Raw genomic sequence first — 12813 nt, 5'->3', positions numbered from 1 at the left:
GGTAATATTATATTACTTCCAAAATATCGGTTATGTTATATTACTTTATTTGGTTATATGGAGTAAATATATCGTATTCCCGTAATGTGATAATTTGATAAATATTACCGGGATTGTGATTACCAACTAAAATAAATGGTAATTTTTTAACGAAATATGTTTTTTTTTTCCTAGTTATATTTTTTTAAATAAAATCTCAAAAATATTACTTTTTTAAAAATTAATTGTATTTTTCGAAATAATTTTTATAATACTTTAGCAGCTTGTTTTGGAATTATACATATCTTTTATACGAAAGGATACTCATCCAAATGTTTAAATGATAATAAAAATCATTTAAGCTTATTTTTTAAAAATAAAATTAGCGGGAATTTTTTATTTATTTAAAATTAGTAAATTTGAGTTAATAAATTAAAATCAAAATTTTATTGTTTTTAATGATAAAAGATATTTATTATTAAACAATTTTGAAATTTACTTGAAGGTATTATGGAATTTGATATATTTTGTCATTATTATAAAAAGTATTTTAGTAAAAAAAGGATAAATTTTAATGAAAGATTACCAGCTAACCAAATATAATACTGTACATTACTGTTACATTACTGTATTGTCACCCAGACAAAATTGCACATATTCTTATTAATATGACTTGAGAATTATTTTTTTTGTAATTCTATTTTCAACGGTAATATAAAATTTCGAACAACCACTAGTTGGTGTGTTAAAACATTAGGCAGATCCAGGATCGAATCTCTGGGTCGATAGTACTATGAATACACTGTAAAATATTGTATAAATATTACAGTAATACTATGCATACACTAGTAGTATGGATATACTGTTCACCGTCCTATGTGAGAAGATGTTATTTTCCTTCTCTCCAGGATATATTGTATGCCAAAGAAAAATTTATTAGCTCAGTTTGGTAAACCAAACATTCATTTAGTATTGTTAGGAGACGAATAATTAACGGAATTGATATTATTTGATGGTAGGGGAAGGAGAAATAACTGAAAGAAGGCTACTGAAGGTGGGAGTGAATGACTACAGTGATCCAGAACCAACTCCTGCTATGCCTGGAGGAGTGCCAAGTAGCCCTCCTCATGTGGACACTTTGCAACATGATGGTCTTGAGTATAATAATAAGAAGCTAAGTAATGATGCTACAATTGATGATCTTGATTACCATGGTCCACGCACAAGTCCTGGTCCTCCACCTGAAGGCCCTGTAACTGATGATCTTGATTACCATGATCCACGTACCAGTCCTGGACCTCCTCCTTCAGTTTTTTAAATATAAACATTCTCTGCAATGAAGTTGTTATAGAGACTATTATTGTCCAAAATAAAATGGTTGCTTAATAAAGGAGAGTTTAATGTTCAATAACTGATGTGATACATACATACATAAATATATATTGGAGTTGGATGATAATGCATCCTTTTTGTTGCATGAATGCCGGATTTTAGCTGCTAAGTTAGTTACATACATACCAATGATCAAGTGGTTTATTAGTAGTCAGGTCTTCATTAAAATTATTAACAAGTGATGAGAGTTCGAATTATAAAATAATGACATATTTTTTAAAGTGTGAGTAGTGATTGTGTGCAAATAGTTCTAGCGTCCATGTAACTAAACGTGCTTTGGCAGGCTGATAATTTGTAATAACGATAGTAATTGGCTCGGCAAATTTGTGATCAATTTATATTGGCCTGGCTCATATCTCATGATAGAACTTCAGGGTATTCGTGAGGGTTTGTTACTTGCAAAAAAAAAAAATAATAATAATTTAGGACTTTCTTTAAGTATGGTGGAAATATATAGATGCAGCATTAGCGATTCAATTCCTAACTAATGATGCGGATAGTGAACATTCTTATTCTCTTCAAGTGCATGATGCAGTGATATTTTTGATAAACAAAGGTTGGGAGAAAGAAGTTAATCATTGCCGGTTTCTTAGCAAATTTTACCCAGAGCTATCCTCATAGAACTATGTTATTGATCAAGGGCGACATGCTGGAACAATCACAATTAGGATAACGGTTAGCAAGCATTTAATTTAAAAAATTATAATATATTCTATAAAATAAAAGGTTAAGTTGCCTAACAAATTATTTTTTAAAAATAAATAATGAATAAATCATTCAAAAAATATATTGAAGAGAACTTTAAACTGAGAACCAAAAAAATAATTTACAATCAGATAAAAAAAAAAAACATATGATAATAAGGAGAAACACAAAAAACCAAATCATTAAAAATGGTTAATCACATCTATGACGAACCATCTCGGATGTAGATATACCACCCTAATTGATTATTCTAGTTTTCAACTTAAAATTAATTATAAAAATCTTCAAATTACATTTATACACATATAATAATAATAACTAGGCATTCTCCATGGCTTCGCATCGGAATTTTTAAAATTTTGTGAGTAGTTTTGAGGCAATATCATATATAAAATAATATTATTAAACAATTTCTACCATAGAAACCATTTTATACCTTAAATCTCAAAGGTCTTATGGACATTTATTACATAAATAATTAAGTGTAATTAATGTTTTTCAAATATTAAAATTATAAGTAATATAAATAAAAACTTATATATTATAAAAAAAATTAAAATTGTTCTTTCAAAAGCTGAGATTATACATCTAAATAACTTATACCATAGAAACTATCTTATATCTTGGATTTCAAAAGTGTTATAGACATTTATTACATAAGTAATTAGGTATAATTAATATTTTTAATTATTGATATTATAAGTAATATAAATAAAAACTTAAATATTATAAAAAAATCAAAATTGTTCCTTAAAACGCTTTCGGAGTAGATTATATGTATAGATAATAATAGTTTAAAATTGATTATTTCATAAACACGTTGTATTAATTAAGGAAAACAGAGGAGATCAAAGTAAAAGTAACGAGTGGACCACGTCCAAGTCATCGCTGGAACCCGGATCCTTATCGGATTCTAATTCGGGCATAACGGTTTCCAACCCGTACCCGCGTTGTCATCCTCTCTTCATTTTTCTTTCTTTATTGTTTAAATGCCGCCAAATTATTAAAGCGAAGAAGAAAGAAGCTCTCGAGGGGGGGAACCATTACCCCGGAAGTCCCCCCCCTTAACAACCGCACATCCGCCTCGAGATCTGAATCCTCATCGATGATCAAGTGGATGTACGGCTAGCACTTCGCCGCGACCACCCTTCAAAGAGAATCCTATCTCTTCTTCTCATTTCAGTGCGCGTTCCTGTTCTTGTTTCCCCAATTCCAAACCCTAGAGCTTCCCGTCGTCCTTCTCCTGAAGGTTCGTGCTTCTTCTTCTCCCTTTTTGTTTTTGTTTTTTTTTTGTTTGATTTCTTTGATGTTTCTTGTGTGGATGTTTTCTTGTCTGTATCGTTGATTTGAAATTTTTCTTCGGAGGTGAGCTTTGGTGAGATTTTTTTTTCAATTATTTGTTCGATTGAATGTTAGAATCGGTTTTTGATAATCGATGAGGGATTATTAGGTTCGGAAGATTGGATATATTGATGAAATTTGATTGCTTTGGGATTATTTTTGAAATTGGGAACAATCCCTGTTTATTTGAAGGAAAATGGTGAGATAAATAAGGAAAAAACTGATTTTGTGGGTTGCTGTAGGAAAAAAAGGAAATTGTATTTTTGTAAACCGGATCAAAGTTTTTGGTCCTTTTTTGTTTTTGTGTTTTTGAGTGCAAATTTTGGAGGAATTGAGGTGAATACGAATGAAAATAAAGAATAACAAGGTTCAGATCCTAACTTGTTATTGCAATAGAAGTTATTCAGGTTTGTATATGTCCAAAAAGCCTTTGTTGGTCTTGTATGATTCTTTATTATGAAAACTAGAGAAGGTAGGATTGCTTTCTCTTGTACGTAGGAGCTAAGAGTCTCTTCTTCTTGTTACTGCTCCTGGTCCATGGTTATCGGTGATGGTTTGCTTAGTTAAGCTACGTTCTTGTTCTGTTTTTATTAATTATCAGTAGCCAATCACCATCATGGGATTTCGATGTTGTGGTAGCTAAAGCAATACCCTTTGATTTTGTACAACTGGAATAGTCTATTTTGTTATTTGACCAAATGAATGGAGAAAATGAATGACTGAATGAATAAAAATGAGATTATGAGGATTGACATTGACCAGAGTTTTTACCAGGATTGACATTTTCGCTATTCTTGTTCTTGCATCTAATGTTTTGGGCCTTGTTATTTTTTTAGTCACAAAGGAATGTTCGAGTACTATTGGTGGTCTTTCCTAATTCGTGTTTGTGGATTGTAGATGGAAGCTCAAAACTCAGATCATATCATTGGTGTCAACAAGCCTTTAGAAGCTCCTGGGATGGATAGGAAAAATATCTGCAAGGGTAATACCTGTGGTTTGTCAGAACATGGAACCAGCTCAAAAGATGCCAAAGAAAGATCTGCATCAATGCGCAAACTTCTCATTGCTGTTTTCCTATGTGTCATATTCATGAGCGTCGAAGTGGTTGGTGGCATCAAGGCTAACAGTCTTGCTATTTTGACAGATGCAGCGCATCTTCTCTCAGATGTTGCTGCTTTTGCCATCTCCTTATTCTCAATCTGGGCATCAGGGTGGGAAGCAACTCCTCGCCAATCATATGGGTTCTACCGGATAGAGATTCTTGGTGCATTGGTTTCCATCCAACTTATATGGCTCTTAACTGGCATTCTGGTTTATGAAGCCATTGTGAGGCTCATATATGACAATGGTGAAGTCAAGGGTGTGCTGATGTTTGCTGTCTCTGCCTTTGGACTCGTGGTGAATGTTGTAATGGCTGTTTTGTTGGGACATGATCATGGTCACGGCAGCCACAGTCATGGCCATGGCCATGGCCATGACCACTCTGATTCTGATCACGAACACGATTTCGATCACAATCACCACCATGGCCACGGACACAGTCACTGCAATACCATCAGTGTTTCAGCTGATCACCGCATCTCAGTGGAGATCAAGCACAAGGATGATCACCAGCATGTTGCTGTTCCTGAGCATCAACACACCCCATTACTGGGCCATTCAGAAGAAGCAAGCTGTGCAGACCATTGGGCCAAAGACCCTCACAAGAAGACACGAAACATCAACATCCACAGTGCGTATCTTCATGTTCTTGGAGACTCAATTCAGAGCATCGGGGTGATGATCGGAGGAGCTATCATATGGTACAAGCCTGAATGGAAGATCATTGACCTGATATGCACGCTCCTCTTCTCGCTCATTGTCCTCTTTACAACCATCAAGATGCTGAGAGACATCCTCGACGTGCTCATGGAGAGCACGCCTCGGGAAATTGATGCAACCAAACTAGAACAGGGACTGTGCGAAATGGACGGAGTGGTAGCCATCCACGAGCTACACATATGGGCGCTTACTCTTGGCAAGGTTCTTCTTGCATGCCATGTTACGGTTACACCAGAGGCGGACGCCGATCTTCTTCTTAACAAGGTGATAGAATACATAAAAAGGGAATATAATATCAGCCACGTTACAATACAGATTGAGCGCTTGTAGGTTCCGTGCTGGTTGCTGATGAATTGGCTGCACTTTTGTTTTATTTGATATGGATGAAATGCTATCTAGTGTTTGCTGCTGCAAAAGTTCACCTATAATTAGCAAGTAGTTTCAAATGTTACAGCAGATCTGGTTCAGAAGTCATGATGCTTGCAATTTGTATATAACCAGTCCATCATTCTTAATCTGCTAGCAATAATACATCCTCTATTTTTTTTTTGCCCACTTTATATCATATGTATATATATATATGAATAGTAATAATACATCTCTCTCCGGAAAAAGTTGGAGATGTGGGTAAATTTTCAAGTGGTTATTGTGTTATGACTGATTTTTATTTTGGTCATTATGTTTCAATTTGTATTTTTTTTGTCATTAGATATTAATTTGTTTTTACCAGTTGGTCACTTGGAATTTTTCGGTCAAATTTAAATGATGTGGCGGCCGAAAATGTTATGGTACTTTTTTTTTTTAATTTATATTTTCTCTTATCTCAGCTGGAAAGAGGATGCTGACTTAGTTCACTTAAAAAAAAAAGTAACGTGGTATTTTTAGCAGTCACGTCATTTAAATTTGGTCAAAAAATTTCAAGTGATCGGGGAAAATAAATTAATATCTAATAACTAAAAAAAATAAATTTCACACAGTGACCACACGTGGAGATGTTTTATAAATTTTATAGTTGCACATATACCCAGGATTCTTGAGAATTTCTATCATAACCCCATTAGAGTATAATTAGAGAACATTAAAGGGGGTTAAATATAAAGTTTCCTCCTCCTTCTGTACCAATCTATCGTCTTTCTTCTTCACTGACGAAGAGGAAAGCGCAATGCGAAGCTCGAACTGGCTCGAACGCCTCCATCGCTCCCAAGGTCTCCCGATCTCGGACCTCGATCTCGATGCTTTCCTCTCTTCTCTCCCGCAACCTAACCCTAACCCTGATCCTGTTCGTCCCCACGCCCCGCCGGCGAATCCTGGATGTGGGAAACCCAAGGTGTTTGATCTTATGAGTGGCGTCCTCGCCGAGCTCTTCGTCATGACTGGCCCCTCGGGAATTGTTGCCGAGAAGCCGAAGAGCTCGCGGAAGCAACTGAACCCTAAGCTCTGCTCCCGTCCCGATTCGGCTAGTGCAAGTGGAGCCCGGGATACCCCCCGTGCTGCTCCGGCGGCTTCGCCATCGAGCGCCGAGAATAGTTTGGCCGGCGTGAAGAAGGGACGGCCTGCGAAGCCGAGAAGGAAGCGGGGACCAGCGAGCTCCGATTTTGGGGCTTATTCAAGGACGGAGGTGACGGTGATTGATACGAGCTCATCGCCTGGTTGGAAGTCGGAAAAGATCATTTTCAGCAAGGGTTTGGTATGGAAAGTTCGAGATAAGAAGCTGTGGAATTTTAATAGGAAGAAGAGGAAATTGGGGATTGTGGATAAATTTGGAGGAGAGAAGGAGAAGGCCCAGAAGGAGAAGCAGAGTTTGGCTGAGTTGAAGGCCAAGGCTCAGAAGGAAACCCTTGCTTCATTGGAAGAGGTGAGTTTCTCTTGTTTCCCATTCTATTCCTTACTTCTTTTGCCCTCAAAGTTTGCTTTTTTAATCTGTTTTTTTTGGTAAATTTCTGAGTGTTTAAAGTACTGCTCTTTGATTTATGTTGTGATTCATCATTGCACAATGTGGACGATTTGTTTCCCATGCACATTTGAAAATGTTATTCAAGAATAGAAGCCAAAAGTTCACCTATTTCTTGAATTTGGTGATCATTGATGTGTCTTCAATGGAAAACTAGTTGATAAATGGAGAAAATTGGTGTAGGGGGTAATTTGTGGCATGCTTGATTCTGTGAATCTGTTCTGAAGTTCAATTTATTGGGTTATTGGTCATGTGGTTGTAATCAATTGAGTATTTTTAATGGAAGCTTGCTGTAAAGCGCGCCGATTTCTTGGATTTAATCATCATTTAATGTATCTTCATTGGAAAGCTTATTGTTATTTCAAGATAGTTGGCGAGGGTCTGATTTTTTGACGTTTTAATTATGTGAACCTGAACTAAAGTACAATTTGTTGGGTTTCATTTAATGTGATTATAAACTTTTTTAAGTCATTTGTATTATGAAAGTTCACTTTTGAAGTATACATTTGTATTTCTTGAGTTTTTGAGTTTCTGTTTTATGTGATACTTGGATGTTTTGTCCTTTTTTGAATTGAAAATTATGGCGATGATTCGTGGTTGTATGTTCTTTTGAGTATTAAGATGTGTCTCTTTAATCCTTAAAAGAACTTTAGAATTTGTTGAGATTCTGTTATGTTCTTATAAATATACCTAGAAACTGTTATTTATCCGGCTGCTACAAATCATGAATTAGTTCATCTGAACCCAGACATTTTTTCTGTTGATTGATTTTTGGAAACATCAAAGAAAGTTTGAAATGGAATGACATATGGCTGCACAAGCATATTCTTTAAATGAAAACTTCGCAATAGTGGAAGGTTTTATGTTGATGGATGTAGGTGCATCAAGGTATTAGAATGTATTTTTGATCCTTAAGAACACACTGCATAATGTAGACTTTGATTTTGACCTGCTACTGATGAATGCCAGTATTTAATCTGGCAATCGCTTGTTCCGTGTGCATCTAACTTTTTATCTTTATATCGAGCAGGAACATGTGGACAATCGAGATGCTTCAAAAGAGAGTCAGGATCAGATTCCCATTCTTAAAAAAAGGCAAGCTTTCCCGGTTTCTGATTATCTAGAACAATATTTATAAAATAATATTGTTTTGATTCAAGACTTAAATTAAACCCTATAAGCATCTTGCAGGCCAAAATTTTCAAGGTCGCCGCGTATTCCAGCAGCGAAAGATTCATCCATTTTTCGCATAAAAGTTTTAACAGGCAGGAAAAATGGGACAACTTGCGCCAAGAATTCTGTGAAAGGAAAATGACAAAAATCACAAACTTTTCATCTATCATTTGCCATATCAAAGGAACCACCAAACTTGAAGCTCCAGAAGTAGTTGCAAATTCTAAACTTGAGCTTAGAGTGATCCGGCTTCTCGCTTTGCAGTTGACAGATTGGCTGCAAGAGTTCATTAGAATGCAATGTTACCTTGTTTTTAAGATGTGAAGTATCAAACTCGGAGTTCCCTTCAGGATGTATTGCTCTTTTCATGTGCAAATATATTGTAAAACTGCATTCCTTTATAATGCCTTGTCTCAAAACTTTATTCATTTGAAGCTTGACTTGACTCAATGAGGTGAAACCAGTAACTGATAATGAACTCAAGATTTGTACTGAAGTACATTGAACATGTGCGCGATTTTTAAGCTTAAATCATCAAGCCATGTATAATAAACTCCATGGCTGGTGGTTCATAATCACAATACGATCTCCGCTAATTTCCATAAAAAAGAAAATAATCAACAACAACAATAATAAATACTAGTCTAAATAAGAGATTATCAAGTGCTAATTGGGAGCCCTGAAGCAGTAACTTCAACAATTCTTGGCTTCTTCTTTTTGGTTATCATATTAGCCCCTTTCCCAGCGGCAATAGCAGCAGGAACATGAGGTTCATAAGCTGATTCATGAACACCCAACGCAGCCCTGCCTGAAGGATCAAGGTTGTTTGACCATTGTGAATCCCATTCAACTGCTTTTGCTGTGCTGCAAGCAACACTGGGACCTCCTGGAACTGTCAAGCTTGCAGAGTTCTGAAACACAACATCACATTATTAACTTTGAGATTCATCCAATTTTACCTGTATTTTGATCCTCTTCTTTATGTTCAATCAATCAGTTACCTGTGGGAAAAATCTGTCAAATATCATCCTGTAATAGTATGCTTCCTTAGTTGTGGGTGTGTTGTGTGGAAAGATATTTCCAGCATTTTGCATCATCTTGTCAGTAACCTGCAGTAAAAGATGGTAATTTATGATTAACAATTTGAAATAGTAATCCTTGATCTTTCAGATAAACAAGTAGAAAAAAAATTACATGTTGTTCTGCATGAGCTTTGAGTCCATCAATCCAACTGTAACCAACACCATCACTGAACTGTTCTTTCTGTCTATAGAGAATGTGCTGAAGAATGAAAACATAATGACTTGAGTGCTTGTTCTGTTTCTTTTTAAGTGAATATTCAATTGGAGAAGATGTGACTGACCTTTGGAAGATATGGCTTTTCTTCATCATCAAATGCTTTTCTTAAGACCCACTTCTCTATCCTCCCACTTTCAGGTTTGATCTGATTGAATAACTTCCAGATTTCAGCAATAAATGACATAATGAATACTATATATATACTAAGCAAATTCCCTTGGTTCGTGTTTGATATTCGTAAAACAATATTGCATATATACATAATTTGAAATACAAATAAATTATTTTAATGAATAAAATTATAGCATCATGCACATACTTTTTATGAAAATAAATAAATCAATCAAATTCAAATCCAAATGAAATAAAACCTAATAGAAGAATCTTTCAAAAAAAAAAAATTTAGAAGAGAAACCAAAACGTAAAAAAAAATTAATTATATAATAATAGATATTACAAGCTCTTCTACAACTCACTAAAAAAAATCAAAATAAAAAACACTAACGTTGAAATTATGATCATATCTTTTAGGAAAATACATTAAGTTTATGGAATTTCAATATCTTTTTTATTGCTAATGTCATGATCAATATAAGCAAATATTTAAAAACAATAATATTTTTAAAAGATTCATACTCGTTCCTTGAAATATTCCCAGGCATATTATACATGTATTTTAAACATATGTATTCTAAATATATGAATATATGTGTATCTATATTGTAAATTATCTCACCATTTTCCATTCAGGATCAATGCTCATTGCTACATCAATGAACTCTTTGTCCAGAAATGGGACTCTAGCTTCCAGTCCCCATGCAGATGTAGCCTTGTTTGCTCTTAAACAATCATACTGGTGTAGAGCTTTTATCTGCAAACCAATTGTTTCAGGAAAAAAAAACAGAACAGTTAATCCAAAAGGCAAGTAGTTCATGAATTATGAACACCTTATGACATGTTTCTCGATGGAATTCTTCCTTGTTAGGTGCCTTGTGAAAGTAGAGATATCCTCCAAAAATCTCATCAGAACCTTCACCAGAGAGGACCATTTTGACTCCCAAAGCTTTGATCTTGCGAGCCATGAGAAACATTGGAGTGCTTGCTCTGATTGTAGTAACATCATAAGTCTCAATGTGATGAATCACATCCTCAATTGCATCAATACCGTCCTGTTAATCACAGAATAAAGTACGTAAATCATCAAAACAAATTCTAGCTTCTTACATAAAAAGTTTCCAACAGTTGTAGGTAGGTACCTGAACGGTGAAATGGAACTCATGGTGCACTGTACCAAGATAATCAGCAACTTCTTTGGCAGCCTTCAAGTCTGGAGATCCCTACAAAACAAAGATCAAACAGTGAGAACAACAGATTCTAAAGAAGTAGATTTTTCTTTTCTTTGAAATAGAAGATGTATAAGAGATAACCTCTAAACCAACACAGAAAGAATGCAGCTGAGCTCCCCATTGTTTTGCAGCTTTGGTTTCTTTCAAATACCGAGAAGTGACTGCAGCTACTAAGGATGAATCAAGACCACCAGACAATAAAACTCCAAATGGGACGTCACTCATTAGTCTCTTAATCACAGCCTAAACAAAATCAAGAATATAATAAAATTTAACTATGAACTCAAATTCTCAGTTCTTTCAAAGTTTTAAGTGCTTCAGCTCAGTAGCTTACATCCTCAAAAGCCTTTCTCAGTACCAGCGGATCATAAGGAGCGGAAGGAATTGACTCTGAGTACCACGGATGATTGTACCATCTCTTAAATCCACCTGCTTTGCTTGAATAGAGATGTCCAGGTGGGAAGGCCTCAAAATGTTCACAATCATCAATCAATCCTTTCATTTCTGATGATATCCAAACAGAACCTATATATATAGAACATTTTTTTGCTTAAAAAATCAAACATCCAAACAACTAGAATGGAAGGAATTTAGATTAAATTATAGAATAAATACCATCAAGACTCCATCCAATGTAAAGGGATGTGACACCAATGGCATCTCTGGCAACAATGAAGCTGTTGTCTCTTGTATCCAAAAGCACAAATGAGAACATCCCATCCAACATGTCCACAAAATTCTCTCCATGCTCCTCATACTGTCATGAATTTTCAAAACAAAACCACTAAAACAATGAACGAACAACAACAACAACAACATCAACAACAACAAAAATCAATTTTTTTTAATCAAGAAATTACCAAATGGGCTATCACATCACAATCACTCCCAGTCCTGAATCTATGACCAACCAAAGCCTTCCTCAGTTCTTCATGGTTATAAATCTCTCCATTAACCTATTTATCATCAATCCTCATCAAAATTCATCCACAAATCATGAAAAAAAAAACAATAGAAAACAAGATCCAATACCGTGACAACAATGTTCATATCTTCATTATAAAGGGGTTGATCACCAGAAGCAGGATCCACAATGGCAAGACGCTGGTGAGCCAGAAAACAATCACCATGCTGATACAACCCACTCCAATCCGGCCCTCTGTGCTTCAATCTACACTCAATAAACCAAAAACAAATAAATCATCATAAATCAAAGAAAAACAATCAAATTTTAACCAAATAAAGAATGAATCAATGCCTGCGAGATAGCTCAAGAACCCGGACTCTCTTGGCCTGTGAACTATCAGAACAACCTAAAACAGCAAGAATCCCACACATTTTCACCCAAAAAACCACCAGAAATCCTCAAAGAAACGGAGAACGATGAGGAAGAGATGAGGAAACGCTCAAACGAAGGAGAGAAATCAACGCTCTTTGGTGCCCTTCAACTTCGCGCACCAAAACGAGTATTTATAGGCTCAAATTAAGATTAAGAGATAATTCTATTGTTAATTTGTTAATTAGTCGTTATAACTAAGTATCGCTATTGTGCTGACGTGGCATCGCGGCGCCTTGCAAGTGCATGGAGAAGGGTTTTTTTAACTTATTGACCCCTGAGATTTTTGACGTGTTGTCATATAAAAGGTGTTAAAAAATAGACAGTTACATTAATACACTAATAATGAGGATGAGTTCTACTATAAGAGTGACTATAAAACATTTCAGTAATTAAATTAAATTAATTAATAATCCCCTACTGTATTACTTTAAAAAGAAAAAAAATAATATACTCTCATATAGAAAGTA

The 12813-nt window shown here is 35.1% G+C and overlaps 3 protein-coding genes across 3 annotated transcripts; 2 read left to right on the top strand and 1 right to left on the bottom strand.

The window, feature by feature from the left end:
- The first annotated feature begins 3079 nt into the window (after nucleotides 1-3079).
- On the top strand, nucleotides 3080-5877 carry LOC120282461 (metal tolerance protein 1-like). Its single transcript, XM_039289281.1, has 2 exons — nucleotides 3080-3325; nucleotides 4315-5877. The coding sequence occupies exon 2, from the start codon at nucleotides 4315-4317 to the stop codon at nucleotides 5566-5568; it is 1254 nt and encodes a 417-aa protein (XP_039145215.1). The 5' UTR covers nucleotides 3080-3325; the 3' UTR covers nucleotides 5569-5877.
- Nucleotides 5878-6348: 471 nt separating this feature from the next.
- LOC120282266 lies at nucleotides 6349-8812 on the top strand. Its single transcript, XM_039289039.1, has 3 exons — nucleotides 6349-7093; nucleotides 8220-8284; nucleotides 8381-8812. Exons 1-3 carry the CDS (start codon nucleotides 6401-6403, stop codon nucleotides 8502-8504), a joined length of 882 nt encoding a protein of 293 aa, XP_039144973.1. The 5' UTR covers nucleotides 6349-6400; the 3' UTR covers nucleotides 8505-8812.
- Nucleotides 8813-8972: 160 nt separating this feature from the next.
- LOC120282265 (asparagine synthetase [glutamine-hydrolyzing]) lies at nucleotides 8973-12435 on the bottom strand. Its single transcript, XM_039289038.1, has 13 exons — nucleotides 12266-12435; nucleotides 12040-12178; nucleotides 11868-11963; nucleotides 11623-11764; nucleotides 11342-11532; nucleotides 11089-11250; nucleotides 10918-10998; nucleotides 10609-10830; nucleotides 10398-10532; nucleotides 9726-9806; nucleotides 9557-9643; nucleotides 9364-9471; nucleotides 8973-9273 (listed from the first exon to the last, which is right to left on the bottom strand). Exons 1-13 carry the CDS (start codon nucleotides 12343-12345, stop codon nucleotides 9022-9024), a joined length of 1776 nt encoding a protein of 591 aa, XP_039144972.1. The 5' UTR covers nucleotides 12346-12435; the 3' UTR covers nucleotides 8973-9021.
- Nucleotides 12436-12813: the final 378 nt, after the last annotated feature.

This window comes from Dioscorea cayenensis, chromosome 18 (assembly GCF_009730915.1).
Source record: "Dioscorea cayenensis subsp. rotundata cultivar TDr96_F1 chromosome 18, TDr96_F1_v2_PseudoChromosome.rev07_lg8_w22 25.fasta, whole genome shotgun sequence".
NCBI classification, from domain to species: domain Eukaryota; kingdom Viridiplantae; phylum Streptophyta; class Magnoliopsida; order Dioscoreales; family Dioscoreaceae; genus Dioscorea; species Dioscorea cayenensis.
The sequence above is the reverse complement of the archived record's forward strand: the minus strand, read 5'-3'. Positions and strand labels throughout refer to the sequence as shown.